This window comes from Ictalurus furcatus, chromosome 11, assembly GCF_023375685.1.
Source record: "Ictalurus furcatus strain D&B chromosome 11, Billie_1.0, whole genome shotgun sequence".
In the NCBI taxonomy this organism is placed as follows: domain Eukaryota; kingdom Metazoa; phylum Chordata; class Actinopteri; order Siluriformes; family Ictaluridae; genus Ictalurus; species Ictalurus furcatus.
In genome coordinates, this window is record NC_071265.1 from 21,592,672 (window position 1) to 21,610,708 (window position 18,037).

At 38.9% G+C, this 18,037-nt stretch overlaps 1 protein-coding gene across 1 annotated transcript; it reads right to left on the reverse strand.

Moving 5' to 3' along the window:
- Positions 1 to 1,875: 1,875 nt before the first annotated feature.
- Positions 1,876 to 15,921, reverse strand: capza1a (capping actin protein of muscle Z-line subunit alpha 1a). Its single transcript, XM_053635860.1, has 9 exons — positions 15,852 to 15,921; positions 8,319 to 8,382; positions 8,012 to 8,063; positions 6,729 to 6,786; positions 6,330 to 6,536; positions 5,985 to 6,064; positions 5,744 to 5,894; positions 3,499 to 3,561; positions 1,876 to 3,354 (listed from the first exon to the last, which is right to left on the reverse strand). Exons 1-9 carry the CDS (start codon positions 15,888 to 15,890, stop codon positions 3,214 to 3,216), a joined length of 855 nt encoding a protein of 284 aa, XP_053491835.1. The 5' UTR covers positions 15,891 to 15,921; the 3' UTR covers positions 1,876 to 3,213.
- Between the last annotated feature and the right edge of the window lie 2,116 nt (positions 15,922 to 18,037).

Below are 18,037 nucleotides of genomic sequence, written 5' to 3' on the forward strand. Positions count from 1 at the left end.
TTTGCAGTTATTAGCCTGTCGAGAGTCGTGTATTTGTCATTTGAACAGTTACACTGGGCACTGCAATGCTTGTTAGACTGGTCCCTTGAATGGACTGGGTTTAGTCCAAATTCAAACTCACTGGACAATTTATTAGGAACACCTGTACACCTACTCATTCATCCATCCATCCATCTTCTACCGCTCACTCCTTTTCAGGGTCACGGGGGACCTGGAGCCTATCCCAGGGAGCCTACTCATTCATGCAATTATCTAATCAGCCAATCTTCTGGCAGTAGTGCAAAGCATAAAATCATGCAGATACACTCCAGCAGCTCCAGGTCATGTTCACATCAAGCATCAGAACGGGTTGGAAAATGTGCGAGTTTGATTGGCATGTCTGTTGGGCTGGTTTCTATAACTGCTGATCTATAACTGGGATTTTCACACACAACAGTCTCTAGAGTTTACTCAGAATGGTGTAATAAAGAAAAAGCGAGCAGCAGGTCTGAGGATGTATAACGCCTTGTTGATGAGAGAGGTCAATGGAGAATGGCCAGACTGACAGAAAGGCCACAGTAACTCACATAATCACTCTATACAATTGTGGTGAGCAGAAAAGCATCTCAGAATGCACAACACGACGAACGTTGAGATGGTTCAGCTACAACAGCAGAAGCTCATGCCAAATTCCACCTCTGTCAGACAAGAACAGAAAGCTGAGGCTGTAATGGGTACAGGCTCACCAAAACTGAACAGTTGAAGACTAGTACAAAAAAAAAGAGAGAGGGACCACTGTACGATCATATTTGGGTGGTGCTCCTATTATCCCAGGAGTAATCATCATAAAATGGAACAATTGTGGCCATAAAGGAATTTGAGACCTAATCAAACAATACTCGGTCGGTATTAAGGGAACTAAAGTGTGCCAAGAAAACATTTCTCACATCATTACACCACCATCAGCCTAAACTTATGAGACAAGGCATTTTGAAACAACCAAATGCAGTCTTCTGCTGTTGTAGCCCGTCCACCTTAAGGTTTAGCATGCTGTGCATCCTGAGATGCTTTTCTGCACACCACCTCTGTAAAGAGTAATTATTTGTGTTACTATGGACTTCCTGTCTGCTCGAACCAGTCTAGCTGTTCTCCACTTACCTTTCTCATCAAGGAGTTTTCCCACATTATGAGGTCTGATGTGAACATTAACTGAACGTCTTGATCTGTATCTGCATGATTTTATGCATTGCACTGCTGATATGTGATTGACTGATTGGAGTTATAATCATTCCATTAGAAATTAGAATTTCAATTAAATGAAAACTCTGAATGTGAATTTGAATCATACCATCTGAAGTTTTGAACTTAAATTGAATTTCATGTTTTGCAACAGCACAAACTAAAATCTGAGAATGAAATTCACTCAAGTTCTAGGATTAACACTTGAAATTCAAAACGTTTGTATACAACTCATTTCCAAAAAGCATTCAGCCTCTTTATGAATTCATAAATTGTTAGAATTTATTAATCAAGTATCATTTTATTAAGTTCAACTTTCCAGTGTCATGAAACTGCAGCTCTTACAGAATGAAAGTGTTTTGTAAAAACTAGGCTACAACACTGGGGAGAGATTTTCTTTCCTAAACATTTATTCACCCCCCGCCCCCATTGCATCCTTTGAAACAGTATTGTAATTCACTCCATTCGAAACAATGTGACTAACATCAGGGAGCTTACAAGCTGCTGATGACACGTGAATCCCCCCCAAAAAAACAAATGAATCTTCCATTGCAAAAAAGAACACCATGATTTGTGATATTTAATCAATTCTAGACCCTTCCAACCCTCCTGTAATATTTAAATGACCCTTTAAAATATACTCCATAACAAAAGACGCAAGTTGGTGCAAATACTTTATTTGTCCGGAATCCTATTTGTTCATACACTATATAAAAAAATAGCAAATGCTCGGGAAGGAAGCAGAAACTGAGGCTAAACTGTGGAACTGCATACAGTAATGCTACCAGTTGGAGACACCAGGGGGCGATATTGCGACCACAGTTGGTGGGGTTTTTTGTTTTGGCAAATTTTCAAATGGCAGTACACTTAAGAAGTACTGTCAATACACACTGCTTTCAGGGAAGAAATTATTGTGCTGATTAAACATTGGCATAAAACAGGCATCAGGAAACCCTGTTCAATTTTCATTTGTCGGGTGAAACAAACACACACCTCACAAATGATCCCTAGAGTATTAAGTTATTGTCCATAATAATATATTCCAATAGCAGTGATTTTGTATGTGGAGCTTTAAATGGTGTAAATATGCTTCTATCACTCAGGTACTGAGGAGTTTTCAGGACAGAGAGGTATAATACTGCCAAAACAAAGACATACTTAAACATATAACTTTAAATGACTTGATTTTGGACTGCAGATTAGTTTAAGCTAATGGCGGAAACAATTTCAAAAAATTCAATTGAGGACAATAATGTGAACATATATAAACACTTTTAGAGGTCTTGAGAGCTGATGTTTAGTTTTATTTATTTAACTATTTTTATAATCCAAATCAAGATCATGTAAATGTTAATGAAGGTGTGTAAAGGCTATTCAAAGTAGAAAAAAAGGGCTTTAACCTAAGCAGTAATCACCCTAAACCTTCTTCATACAAAAAAAACCCATCTGCTTAAGATTGAAAAAAAGAAAAAAACCTGGAATTTTGGATTAAAATCAATAACTTTCAAGAAGGTTTACAAAATTAAACTCTATACCAAAGCGTATTTAAAAACAGCATTTTAATTAGTGGAGATTAAACATTTGGTCAAGGACATAATTGAAGCGGTGTCCAGAAACCCCTCTCTGAGTGATGCGTATAAATCAGGGAGGTGGGGGATAAAAAGTATAACATTTCTGACCCTGTGCACTGGTGTTGCAGGAGGTATTGGTTCAACAGCAAGGACCACTGCTACTGTACACCCAACAGAACAATCTCATAGCCTTCTGGCAATACAGAAAAGGAGGCAGTCTCTTTAGCTGAGGTTAAACCTGGGCTTTTAGGGAAAAAACAAAAACAAAACAAAACAGAAAAAGGAAATAAGGACATTTCTTAGCACATTTGTCCTAAGTGCCTGTGCCCAAGCCTGGCCCCGGCCTCGAGCTCAAGCCCAGGCTCCCCGCAGGTCATTTCTTGGCTTGTGCTGCGAGCAGAGGGGGAGGCATGCCGGCTCAGCTCTAAGCGTTCTGCATCTCTTTGCCGATTTTATAGCTGAGGATCTTGTTCCAGTCGATCTTGGTACGGGTGACGGGAAGCGGTCGGCGTAAGGCTTTGAAGGTGGTGTCCGACATGTTCTGGTAGTTCTCATTGATTGCAGTCTGAGAGACAAAAATAAATAAATAAATAAATCATTGGTTTCGTTGTTTAACACGCAACAGAAGACGTCTTCCAGACAAGGTGCAGTGAAACGGTAGAAGTGCTCAATCACCAAATGAATAATAATGTATCAAATTCATTCCTACCTGGTATTCAGTCTCTGCGTTGTTAATAACTTTAACAAACTCCTCAGCAGTCTGCTTCGGATTCTGTCAAAAAGATACGGACAAGCACAACTTAAGCATGAAATAACTCGAAGGAAAGCGATTAGAGCCGATGCCCAGGGTGCGAGAGTGACACTTGTTATCAAGTAGACTAGTCGCTTGCAAGAGGCTAAATAATAAACCTGAAAGTTACATGGACAAAGGGAATAAATATCTTGTTTCTGTCAAGAGCTGATGGGTCAGGGTAGAAACTCCAAGATAGGAATAACCCTCATGTGGACAGGAGTTAGCAGTCACAAATCAGACTATCAGGAGTCAGAAATCAGACTATCCATTTCCAATTAGCAATAGAAATAATGATGTGTTTTCTTTAATGAAGAAAACCACACACTGCCCATGTTTACTGTTATTATACACATACATACTGTACATGTGCAGTACAGCAAAATCATCCCAACTTAAAAAAAAGTCAGAGTGCAAGGTTAGCCAGAATGCAGTCTCAAGCCTCTGCACCAGACAGGGTTACGGGACTGACTTGTGTACTCTTCTGTTGCAGCGTGTTGGTGCTGAGATTTGAACCTTTTCTCCAGTAGCTCAGACTCTTAACTGCTGATACACTAACGAAACTTGTGGTTCAACAGCATTTACCTGAACTTGACTGGTGTGAAGTGAATTTAATTGCTACCAGAAGCACATTCCTATGTACACTGTATGACCAAAAATATGTGGACACCTGACCATCACACCCATATGTGGGCCTTCATCAAACAGTTTAGACAACATTCGAAGCACACAATTGTATACAATGTCTCTGTATGCTGTAGCATTAAGATTTCCCCTTCAGTGACGGTAAAAAGCCCAAATCTGTCCCAGCATGACTATGCCCCTGTGCACAACGCAAGGTCTATAAAGACACTGCCTGATAAGATTGACATAGAACTGGAGTGTCCTGCGCAGAGCCCTGACCTCAACCTCACTGAACACCTTTGGGATAAACTGGAACGTCGATCTCACCCCAGGTCTCCTCACCTGACATCAGTGCCTGACCTCACTAACGCTCTTGTGGCTGAATGAGCAATCCCCACAGCCACACCCAAAATCTAGTGGAAAGCCTTCCTAGAAGAGTGGCGCTTATTATAAGAGTAAAGGGGAACTAACTATGTAATGGGACGTTCAACAAGCACATACAACCAACTATTGGCCATATATAATTTTCTTTGCCAGACAAATGATATTCAGTCTGACAGCTTATACATGGTTATGTTCTTAACGTGACTGATCTTAAATACTGCAATCGAAAACTACTGGCCTGATTTGTTTTTGTGTTAAAATGCTCTTAGCAAATTTAAATTAATTACTTACATTTTGGGGAATTTAACCCACGGAGTTCATGAAAAATACTGACAATTTGTCGACCACCAGCTTACAGAGTATCTGTAAGAGTGGGAGGGTATTTAAATGACTCCACCCCAACCCTAAATCCTCACGTTTCTCTCCCAGTTTCATTTTGTATTGCTTTCTGATACTTTTCTGTCTCCCTTTATTACTAGGATTATTATATAAAAACACAAATTCATCAGAGAGCTGTGTCATGTGAAAAATACTCTAATGCGGGGTTGTGTGGGCCCATGACAAAGTAATCAGTGTCGCTTAGCAACGGGACAGTCTAATACAGGCATTAGCAATTATGCTATTAGGCTTAAGTAGATAGGTAGCAGCAAAAACAATTAGTCGGCAACAGAAAAAAATAGTTACTGTATATTACTTAAATTAAAATATGTATATGTACATGCATTACGCCTGTGCAAACAACTTATATGAGCAACCCCCCCCAAACAGTTCCCCACTATAATTCTGTCGTATCACTAGTATTTATCAGATGTGTGGGTAACACTGCTAACTCTCTATAGTTTACATGTCGGTCTGGAAGAAGTTACAGTGAGAGTGTAAATATTAAATAAAAAAAATATAACATCTGTTCTTCAACTGATTTTCAAAGTGGAAATTATTCAAATGGTAATTTCCAAAGTGTAAGCTCTTATGTTTATATATATATATATATATATATATATATATATATATATATATATATATAAAATATATACACATACATACATATACACACAATTATATTATATTATGTAAATATATATAGATCCAGATAACCTCTATTATCAATGTGCGCCCATTTCTCACAGGCATTGATATAAACGTTGTTGTAACTCACAGAAACAGTGAGAGACTCCTGAATGTCCTTGTGGCTGACCAGTTGCACATTGCCATCTTCATAATAATGCACCTGGACCTTGAGCACACCCACCACCTGAGTCGCGCCCTGAGACACACTGAACCTCCACTCGGACCGACAGCGACCGTTCCTGCACACACACAGGACACCACCTCATGATTTCCTCAGACAGTTTGAGAAATGAAACACAAAAGGACACAAAGGACAAATGCTACCTTACCAGAAGTTTTTGGGTTGAAACTGATGTCCTTCAATGCAGGCAATGATTGTCTGGTGGCCATCAATGGTTTTCCCATAAACCTACAGGAAGTGAGATGGTTGTGGAAGTGCACAAACACTGAACACTTTAAACAGGAGAAATGTTCAAATCGCATAAGAAAAGAGACGGATAAATTGACTACACTGAGACAGGGGAAAAAGCTTAACGCTTAACACACTAGTACTAAGCCCTTTTGTGATTACAAAACACAGAGGGAAATGATGCATGGCTAGGCATCAGGGAGAGATGCGAGATTGGTTCCAAAGCTTCCAGATCCAGAAGCAGGGCAGGATGGAGCTCACTTACAGTGCACACTCCACTAGGGTAGTGATCTTTGATGTAGGCCCTGAGCGCAGTGTCACACGCGTCCCTCCACGGCTCCAGAGCTGCTTCACCCTCGTAGGACCGCAGGTCACTGGCCTCTTTCTTCAGGTGGTCAAACTTAAACGAGAGCTTGTTTCGCGGGTCAAAGAATCGCCCGTTTCCCAGGTCTCCATGCTCCGTGATCAACACCTGCATTTTAACAAAGGGTTTAGTGTTACTTCATTAAGAACAGTCAAACTGACAATCATTTATATCAAAACAGTTTTGTTTATATAAATATGTGAGGAATGGTGACAAATTAGTCAAAGGACCAAGACATTGTTCAGGCTAACAAATTATCATATTAGTTAAAAATCACACTGATGCGAAGGTGCAAATGACCTGATCTTCCTTAAGTTTGGTGGGTGCAAACTGGTCCATGTTGTACTGGGCAAAGGCACTGTTTCATGGAGAGAAGAAAAAAATGGATTGAAAACCAGATTAAAGGGACGGTTTGAAAACATTCCATTCTAAGCTTTAAAATCGGATAAAAGTAAAGTTAATAAAAGTACAGTTAATCTCACTCCTAAGCCAACAAAAACCTGGGACTGAAATACCTTTTAGAGAACCAGCTGAACTGTATTTTATCTTAAGTGGCCAGTATAGAAACATGAGAGAAACATTTTCCTCCAATAACAGGACTAGCCAAATCTGACAATGGCAAAATGGTGGGAAGTGTTTTGTGGGAAGAAGGCAATAAAACCCAAGCTTCCTAGAAAGAGCTGATATGAACCACAACAATGACTATGTTTACATGGACTGCAGTAATCTAATTATTGACCTTACTCTGAGTAAGATAATAATGTGATTAAGGTGTTTACATGAGTCGCTTTTAGAATACTCCTGTCATGTTCCCGTTTTACATGTTATAGAACATAATTAGATTAACAGCCCGCGTCATTATGTCACCGCGCCATGCTGTCCCTCCAGAATTTCACGTATCAACATACAGTTCGTCTTCGTTATGGTACCGTATACAGTTTTGGGTGTTTTTATTTAATTTTTTTACGAACGCTTTAAGTGCAGTTAATTATTTGTCATGCTATACGTGCTAATAGACAACTGCTTGAAGCCGTGGGCTGCGTCCCAAACCGCGTACTTACCATCTATATAGTAGCTGAGATACATGTATTTTTCCCCACTACAGGCCTATAGAAGGTAAGTATGCAGTTTGGGACGCAGCCAAACTTTCTTGTTCGCCGTAAAACGTAAAACGGCCGTGTGTGATCGTGTCCTGTCGCAAAATGCGGTGAAAACTCTCACACGACGTTCATAATGTGATTAAGGTGTTTACATGTCTGTAATACCTGTCCATAATGCGACTAAAACAGGAGTACTCCACATGTCTTAATTTGATTATTGCTTACTTCGAGTATGACCTTAATCGGATTAAGGTAATTAAAAATTGCTGTTTACATGGTAGTTTCTTAATCAAAGTATGGTCTTAATCGGGTTAAGAGTGGATTATTGTTGTCCATGTAAACGCACTGAGTGTCAGAAAGAGGGGTTAAGTTCTGGACTGGGCTCACTTCATTTATTGGGGTTGTGGGACATAGGTGAAGAACAGAATTAAAGACAACACAGTCCCACTGAAACGTAAATTTGTAACAAAAGTGAACACTCACTGAGCCGCCCCTTCCCTGAGCAGATTGTCATTGTTGAGCAGTAGCCGGACATCTGAAATCACACAAAGGCATTCTCAGTATGTTTTAGCTGTGATACAAAAGTACACGTATACACCATTGCAACACCCTACAGAGCTGGTCTTCAATTCCAGCCCTCTGGATCGCCAACGGGATCCTGCTCGAACATGAAAATTCATCTCATTTGGATTATTATCATTATTATGTCTTCCATGAGCTGAGACAGATCACATTCACATTAGTTTCTGGTGGAAATTATTCCTAGCTGAGTGCAGTTTTGAGCTCTCACCATTGAAAACTTCATTGAATTCTCCAGGTGGTGCGTGGATAACAAAACCGGCAGCAATGCGGACCTGTTGCAAAAAATATATATATTAATAATAATAATAATAATAATAATAATAATAGATGACTGACAGATAACATCAGGTAATTGTTTGACGCATACTATATTAGGAAAATTTACCACAAAAACAAACCCCAAAATACTGTATGTTATAAAAAAATATATATATATTATAATGTACAAAAACTTTTTGTCTTAATAATGTCCTTTAAACTGTTTCAAAGCATCTGATATTGTTTTGTCGGTTTCGCCTTATGGTGTGGATCAAGAGGTCTGTACAGGGATCCCACAAGACCCAACAGAAAATTCACAGACGTGGCTATTCAGGCTACATCCACATTAATCCAGATAGATCTGAAAACGGCATTTTCATTTTTAAAAACGCTCAAGTCTACACTGGCGTTTTCCAAAAATTGCTCGTCCGCACTGAAACGTCTGAAAACGCTTACATCCCTATATGCGTAAAACCATAAGAAGCTTGGGCCTGTGTCATTTCCGTCAGTGGTTTGTATAAAAATGCAGACTGAAGGTTGTACAAAGTGACATTATTCTTTAATAAACCTATCAAACAGGATCGCATCACAACAACTGCAGTACAAAATCGTCCACCAACTTGTTTGTTTAAGTTGAACGGGTCACATGACTGATGTTTTCAAATGTATCCACTTGGGAGGAATGTCTTCAAAAAGCTCGGTTTCACAGGACAAAACGCCGTCTCGGTGTGGAGGGAAAGCCAAAACGTAGAGAAAAAGGCGCGTTCTCAAATGTATCCGGATTAATGCCTCAGATATGAAGTTCGCTGGACAAAGGCCACACTCATTAACATGAACGCATATATAGTGTTTGCGTGGCGCTGTGTCCCCTTTACTGCTTACATTCTGTCATTCATCATTTCCTGCTTCATCCCAGTCAGGTTCACAGTGGTTTACATTACTAATTTGTTTATATTTTCACAAATAAGACCAATAAGGTCATTGGAAAATACCAGGATTGGTAAAGAACGTCTGAGAGCAGAGGGGAATAAATTATTTTTAAAAACCTCGAGTTTGGTTTGTCGCTTTGTTACAGAACACAACCCCGACATGTAAACAACATGGGGGATGCAAACTTTTGTAGTGTAAAAAAATTATATATTTTATTCAAAGAAGACTAGGCCAGAGTTGCTATCAGACATTGCGATGTGCTCTCTGGTCTGTTCAGCGCTATAGGCCACTCCTCAGAAGGGCGAGGTCTTTTCTTAACAATGAGCTGATGGCCTCATCGCACTTCCCACAGCAGCAAGAGTTAAAATAAAAAAATTTTAAAAATACTAAATAAAAAAACGCTCACGCAGACTCACTATGGTTGACTTTACACAAGGTTGCCTCACTTTCCGAGCTTCAATACGATCAGTTTCATATCCCTTAAATAACACGCTATGCAAACTAAACTCAAGTCAGTAGAACGGCACAAACTTTGCTAGAATCCCTCTCTTCTGTACCTCTCAGCATTTTCTTTTGCATTCTCAGCATATAATGAGAGAAAAGAATATACACAGGAATGGATGCAAACACAAGCACAATCACATACATCACTTTTCCAAAGTCTTATATTTGGGTACCTTGCTAATGAAGACAGGAAACAAATCGACCCAGGAATGCCAGCATATAAAAGTTATTATATATTAACTCCATTGCTAAACAGTCAACATGAGCGAGAAATCACTGTGACTTCTGAATCTGGATTCAGCAGGTTAGACGGCAGTACAGCCTTACTATAGCAGCGCATTATCTGGACTCCATTAATATTCAGGAATTCAGTTCGATTCCCTCCTTACTCCGGGCATTACATGCACAAATGAACCATAAAACTAATAATATGAATTAATGTTCAACGCGAATGAAAATGTAGGCAAGTTAGTGTGTCCCAAACTGTATACTATGGAATGTGAATTGGGAAGCAGGTTTTTAAAATTTTTTTATGAGCTTCTGTTTTGTTTTTGCTTTTACTACTGCCAAGTCCTGGTATAATGACGTATTTCCCCTCACACAGATGTAGAATGTACGTACAGTTGAGGTCGCAAATTTACATATGCCTTGCAGAATCTGCTTATTTTGTCTTCTGGGAAACATGTAAATATCTTGTGTAGCTTCTGGAGGGCAGTGCAAAATAAAAATAAAAAATTTCTGTAGAAAATCTGTAGTGTGTTGCCTTCTTGAGAATCAGTGAATGTTAGCATCTTCTGTAATAGTCGTGTACGAGTCCCTCAGTTGTCCTAAGTGTGAAAAGATGGATCTCAGCATCATATAGCCCATGTTGGAAAGGGATTAAATATGCAGAAGATGCTGGAAAAGCTAATAATGTGCAGGACCTGGAGGATTTTTCTGAAGAACAGTGGGCAGTTTAACTGCTCAGGACAAACAAGGGACTCATGATCAACTATCACAAAACATAAAAACCATCCACGTAACAACACACAGTATTAAAGGAGTTATATCATAATTTTTAATTTTCCTTTTGTTTGGGTGTGTGAAGTATCTGTTTGTGCATGTATCTCCCCCAAAAGGATTTATTTTACCTAACAGAGAACACTGCTCCAGACCTGCCCAAAACGTGTCGTTCGAAGTCCAGACTTACTTCCGTAACACGTCTACATCACAGCGTGCACCATCAGCATAATCCTGCCCAAAGGCAGGCACGAAAAAAGAAGGCGAGGCTTCAGTGAATTCATGCGCCATGTCGTGGAGACGCTGCGTGTTTCGGTGCAAAAGCAAAATCCCTTTGTTTAGCCTTCCGAAAGAAGACGCAATTAGTAATCAGTGCTTACTGTTTATTTATAAACTTCCTGAGCAGTACAACCCAAACATTTGCTTGTGCACAGCGCATTTTATGGAGGACAGCTTCCTGAACCTGGGCGAGTACAAGTCAGGCTACACACAAACGCTACTCCTGAAAAGTGGGGCGATTCCTTGTACTTCTGAATCAGAACCTGTACCTGTGTTTGATTATTTTATGAAGTATCTGCTATTGACTGTTCAAATGCGGAGTTTCGTGTTGTGGTTCAGCTGTAGACCTCTGCTAACGTTCTAGCTAAAGTTTGCTAAGTTGCCTCAGTTTTTTAAGTGCGTGTTTGTATGTTGGTGGTCTGACAGAGCTGTAGATTGTAGCTGCTGTTGTGATTGTATCTTAAAACGGTTTATATCAATTGAATCACAAGAATCTTAGTGTTCCAAAGGTATTTTGCATGAGTACCCATGTACACACAGAAGCTGTGTACATAGCATAGATTTGGTCAATCACAACGCAACGGGTCAGCTGGCCAATCAGAGCACTCTGGGCTTTTCGGAGGCGGCGCTATGGAGAAATCAGAGCGTTTCAGGCAGCCTGGGAATAGACATACTGCAATAATGTACAGTATGTGACAAATAATGTGTTTTGTGAACATTAAAGCATGTTAACCTATTCTATTACACCCAATAAACAAAATCAATGTTTAAAAATCATTATACGACCCCTTTAAGAATCAAGGGTATGTAAACTTATGAACGGTTTCATTTGTGTAAATTCCGTTCTTATCGTGTCTTGTGGACTGTATGTTAACATCTCTTATATGAAATAGCTTCTTCAGGGCAGTACTAAATTTTTTTTTTTTTTTTTTAAACGCAATTTTTATGATATTTTGTTTTAAATGATTAACATTTAGCAGATTCTGCACGGTGGATATAAACTTTCAGTGGTAAGTTCTCTTTAGACTGATCGTCATGCCATTAACTCTAATTTCACCTTAAATTAACTGCTAATCCTAGAGGTGCACATACTTTTGCCACTCATAGCTATGTAATATTGGATCATTTTCCTCAACAAATAAATGACCAAGTACAATACTTTTGTTTCATTTGTTTAACTGGGTTCTCTTTATCTACGTTTAGCACTTGTGTGAAAATCTGATGTTTTAGGTCAAATTTATGCAGATGTATAGAAAATTCTAAGGGGTTCACAAACTTTCAAGCACCACTGTATGACCTCAAGTGTATATGTTAACCATCTGCTGTTGTTTTTGCAGGGAAACTTTGTACAGAAAATGCAAGGTGGCAGGAAGTGATCTTCAGGCAGACTTGTTTCGCACTTCTTTTTTTTTTTTTTTAACATAAGCTCGTAGTGTCGAAGAAACTTCGGCACATTTCTGTATGTGACACAGCAGCAACAACAAAATCTTAATTAGATCAATTTGAGCATAAATTTGAATGCTAAGTACTCGTAATGCTAAGTACTTTGAGCTGGGTACAGGAGAACCCTAAAAAATTTTTCATGGACATTGCTATGTCAGTGGTGACTGAATAACTGTGCCATGTACAATGCTACAGAAAATGTTCAACAGGAAGTTGTGATAGCTTGTGCCTTAACACTGTATACACCTCTAAAATACCATCTATTACTGCCAAGAAATTCTCAGCAATAAATTCAAAGGTGTGACCAAAAGGACATCAGCCATTGTGGCCAAGTTGCTGGGGAATACTCCTGAAGTGTTCAAGTCTCCCAGAGAGAAATTATGGAGACTTTGTTGGCTATTGGGTGACAGTGGATTTCCCCTCCATGTCTATTTAATATTACCATATATAAAATGAGATTTTAAATCACTTTGAACACATCTGGTGTTCATTTATTTGTCAAAAAGAAAGAAATAAAAATCAAACAAAAAACATAAAATCAACAATTTCCAGAAGCTCCAACAAGCAAATAAAGTCCAGTGAGCTCAGGGATACTACCCTAATTAGTATTATTCTGTGAGAAAATTATACTATTTATTTCTAAATAATATTTAATTTGGAATGACTCAGAGAGACAGTCAGACGAACCTAAAGCCAAAGCTACACAATCCAAGACATACTGATTGAAAGGGTATATATACACAGGGCTGGACAAATCCAGGACAAGCAAATTTCATGTCCAGGTTCCTTACACTGAAAGAAATTTCTATTTGGTGTGTATATATAAACACAATGCACTTTATGTTGGTGCAAAGCATAACGATACTTAACTATCGCACACATCACCCACAACCATCATTTCACGGGTATGAGGAAACACACAAAACCAGGTGGAATAAAATGCAACGCACAGCGGCCATATAACTAGCACTTACACCACCTTTGTGGTCAAACACTAGCCAGAACCAAATAATGTCCTTAACATGGAATGTGAGGACAGAACCACACAGTTCATTACTGAAATACTGGCCAACAAGCCAACAGTGTGTTGAAGGGGCACAACCACTATGTGCTGCTCTTAGTCTCTATTAATACACTTAACTAGCAAAATACTTCATCATACATTATGTTAGGTGGTTTTCACACTGGGTATGTCTGCTGCGGCCCGAACATCACAAACATGCATGGAGAACACAAAGCGACTCAACATATACATATATATTTCTTTTATTTTGGTGCTATTATGCACAGCAGTGGACATTTTCTGTGTCCCACAACGTTCCCCTGCCACTCATGGTACACGCGTGTTGTGGAAACTAACGATGTCGTCGTCGGATAAAACGCATGTGTAGGTTACCGAGTGCGAGATGCGTTCACATCCACGGAAATCATGGAATAGTTCCAGTGCAACCGGACTCAGACCACCAACTACAGGTAGACTCAGGTTCAGTACCGCGGTGTGCTTCCCAGTCCACAGAACAGCTTTCACATGATCAATTTTTCCATGTACACCGTGCTCTGTTTCAGACTAAACTGCCAGTGAGAAAGCCCCCTTAGTTTGCACTTTTTAACTTAATCAACTAGGTTTCTGAGCAACAATAACATGAGACTGGACAGCACATTATTGCCCCGCGGCCTAGCTAACGAATTTATAAGTGTTCAACCCATGCTATGACAAAATTAATAACGTTTTCTAGCTAAATCTGTGAACTATTTATGGGGGACAACCAACAAATCTCTGTGTCTTATTCAGCCAAATCAGCCTAGTTAGCGTTTTTAAGAAGAGACGCAAAGTCTGTAGGGCTCAAACGCTAAATCCTGAGTGTTCTGCTTTCAGGTTATACTAAAAACCTGCTCGTTTAACGTAGTTAGGGAACTAAATTACTCCAGGCTACCGTACCAAAACCACATTATTCTAGTATTAGTGCATCTTCAACATGCATCAGAGTTTAGGACTCATCACTCGGAGAAGAGCTAAGGCCACAGGCTCTCCACGTTGAAGCTCAAATAACTCAAATACCCCAGCTTGCTTCTGCTGGTCTCTACATGAATCTAACCACATAACTGTCACAAGCTTGCAGGGAAGCAGCAACGCTAAGCACCGGAAGAGATCATTCGCTTGCAGCAGATTGCAGACACACAGAGGGATGGTGGAAGGAGGAAGGCATGTAGCAGCATGCACACTCAGGGCCGGGGCACTGAGACTCGGCTGAGAAAACAAACAAAAGCCAAAGGCATTGTACAAAATCAAACAAACTGTGAAAATACAATCAAAACAACAACAGCACACAGTTTGGGTAATGCCCAGTAGTTTGATGATCCTGTTTAAACATCGAAGCTTATCAGGTTCAGTCGAAACATACAGGATTTCGACAATAAAGGACCAAAAATGTGGAACGGAAAATGTGATTGTCTCTCTGTGGTTAAACACAGAGATAAAACACAGATGCAGCCAGAGTAAAAATAATGAGGTCTCGGTCTGTTTCCATAGTCTCTGAGAGGAGTGTCGAGAAGTGCTGTAACTAGTTCATCATACATGTACGTTATTACACTACATTAGTTGGCACCTTCTAACCTATTCACTTAGGGTTCTGGGCAACCAAAAGAGAAATATAAATAAAGCAAATGTAATTATTGTCATTTAGGACAGTGGAGTCGCCTGCTCTGTTGATTTTATTGACTCTTCCAGTGAACTTAAACTGTAAGCCGTGGGCTGAAATGAAGGAGTCGGTGCAGTCTTTCTAACTCATACACTTCCCTCCATTAAAATTGGCCCCCCTTGGTAAATATGAGCAAAGAAGGCTGTGGGGGGAAAAAAGTGTTTTCATTGATTATCGCTATCAGTTGCAATATAACGCACTTGATTACTAGTCGTGCTAGTTTTCTTGAACTATGAAACTACACTGAGCAGTTAAACTCACTTCCACAACGGTTGACTTGGATTACTAGCCACCCAAAACTAGCCAGGCTACGTCCCAAATACCTTCCTATATCACCACATTAGCGCACTTCATAGAGTATAGAAATAATGCCGTCCACACCCCATTCAGTGCACTAGACAAACAACAGGAAGCGATTTGAACTCCAGCCGGAGCTCGATACGGTCCTCGTCTCGTATTACATTACGGTACAGAGTGCTAGCAAGCTCGTTTAGTGAGATTTTCCTGCACATTCCTAAATCCTGTAGTTACAACGAGCCAGGACTGGAAACAATGTTGAAAACCACTTATCTGTAAAACGGCCATAGAGAAAAAAAGAAGCGCAAAAGTTTTAATCAATCGGTTCATACCTTCTCCTCATCAGTGAGCTGTTCGTCGACGTCCGCCATCTTGGCTCAGCTGGACCAACCATGTCAGAATGCATCACGGGAATTCGACGAAGCGAATTGTTAGAAACAAACAAAGAAAGAAAAGCAATAAAAAAAATGTAACAAATGTTGCGTCTGTTTCACATAATATATAGATATAAACAAGACAGCATAACAATTTACAATCAAGCTGTCATAGCCTATTTTAGTTGTCTCTATTAGTAAACTCAATAAAGTAATAGCATAATATTTGATCTTGGCTTTGCAATTATTGTAAAAAACAAACAAACAAAAAACTACATTGTAATTGTGACAGTTTGTGAATCCTTTGAGTACAATATGGTTGCAGGCACTGAACCACCATGACACACCCTAATCTTGACTAATGCGATAAGACTACTGCGGTCAATATCAGCTGTCGTTTTATTTACTGTATCTATAAAGTGGGAAATAGCCTTTGCTTATTCATTATACTCATGCTCATCAATGAACAACAGTGTTTCCTGTATTCTGTATTTTTAAATAACCTGGATAATGCTGCCTGTCTGTTAGTGAGCTTCGAGATTTTGTGGTTGTGCCACAAACACCTCATCATGTAAGCACCCACGTCTTTATATACAGTTGAGGTACATAAATACACACACCTTGAAAAATCTGCTAAATGTTAATCATTTTAAATAATAATTTAAATAAATAATAAACATTTAAATAAAAAAGGTGCGAACATTCATTGGTTCTCAAGAATAATATACATTAAATTCCAAGGGGGTGTAAAAGTTTTAACAGGATGAAGGGCAGAACTAATAATTTAGAAAAAAAACAACAAGATCTTTAAACAAAATAATAACAATTTACACCAATCATCCTGTTCCCCTGGCTCTTACTGTAGTGTGTTGCCTTCTTGAGAATCAGTGAATGTTTGTAATAGTTGTGTACGAGTCCCTCAGTTGTCCTAAGTGTGAAAAGATGGATCTCCACATCATACAGGCACTGCTGGAAAGCGGTCAAATATGCAGAAGATGCTGGAAAAACAAAGAATGTTCTGAAGAATTCTGATTTTTCTGAAGAATGTTGTGGAAAACAATCTTTCCAGCCTAACAAAAAACTTCAGAGTCAAGAGGGTTTGTACATGCCAAGAGGTAATCAAACTTTATTGAAACAATAAAGTGTGGCAGTCTGAAGAAAGTCTAACTTATGCAAACACACACAGCCCTTTTTATACCCTTCTCCACGGCGTACTCCTCTTAGGGGGGTTTTGCTTTTTCTCATTAAATACAGACAAATCTTCTTAGCCACAATTAGTTATTCATGTCTATATGTTATCTTAAATTTGTGGAGCATGCGCATTTAGTTGTTTTTCTTTAAATGGTTTTATGAGGACAAGGTTTCTTTTTAAAACAAAAAAAACAAACAAAAAAAAAGGTTTCACTCAGACAGAGACTTTGTTTTTTGTCTCTGACCAACACTCAATTCTTATGTCTTAATGAGCTTCTGTCTGTTTCTATCTGCCGTCCTAGCTGATATCTACCTCCCTTCCTGAGGCCCTAGCCTAACTCATTAATTGGTATCCAGCCTCAAGTTTGTTTACTTACAAAACCAGTTTCAGCAAATGTCTAATGCTAATTTATTGCTGTGCAGTAAGGTGCAGGACAATACAGAAAAACAATTATTGTACAGTAAGACACAGAAGTCATCTAACTCAATACACACTTAGAATATACCTTGATCAAAAACTGTTCTGTGGATTTAGATTACGCTTCTAATATTGATTATACATATAGAGTATGCTTGGTAACTAATATTGATTATTAGATTATGCTTCTAAGTAATAATTCCAAATGTTGGTTATAAATATTGATTGTACTTTATTAACATATCCAAATGTTAGTTACACATATTGATTACACTTCATCAATATATTCTATAAGAACAGTGGGCAGTTTAACTGCTCAGGACAAATGAGGGACTTGACATGAACAGCTATCAGAAAACAAACACAGTCGTTGATCATCCAGGTAACAACACACAGTATTAAGAATCAAGTGTACAGTGTGTAAACTTTTGAAGTGGTTCATTTGTGTAAATTCAGTTATTATTGGGTCTTGCGGACTATATGTAAACATCTGTTATATGAACTATCTTATTCACGGCAGTACTATATAAAAAAC

What these genes read in the sequence shown, in the direction of transcription:
- capza1a (XM_053635860.1), bottom strand. Translation starts at nt 15,890, where the DNA reads ATGGCGGACGTCGACGAACAGCTCACTGATGAGGAGAAG. An exon ending in ATTCAATGAAGTTTTCAATG is followed by an intron (nt 8,064 to 8,318) that starts GTGAGAGCTCAA and finishes GTGTGATTTCAG; the next exon opens with ATGTCCGGCTACTGCTCAAC. An exon ending in TTTCAACCCAAAAACTTCTG is followed by an intron (nt 5,895 to 5,984) that starts GTAAGGTAGCAT and finishes GTGTGTGTGCAG; the next exon opens with GAACGGTCGCTGTCGGTCCG.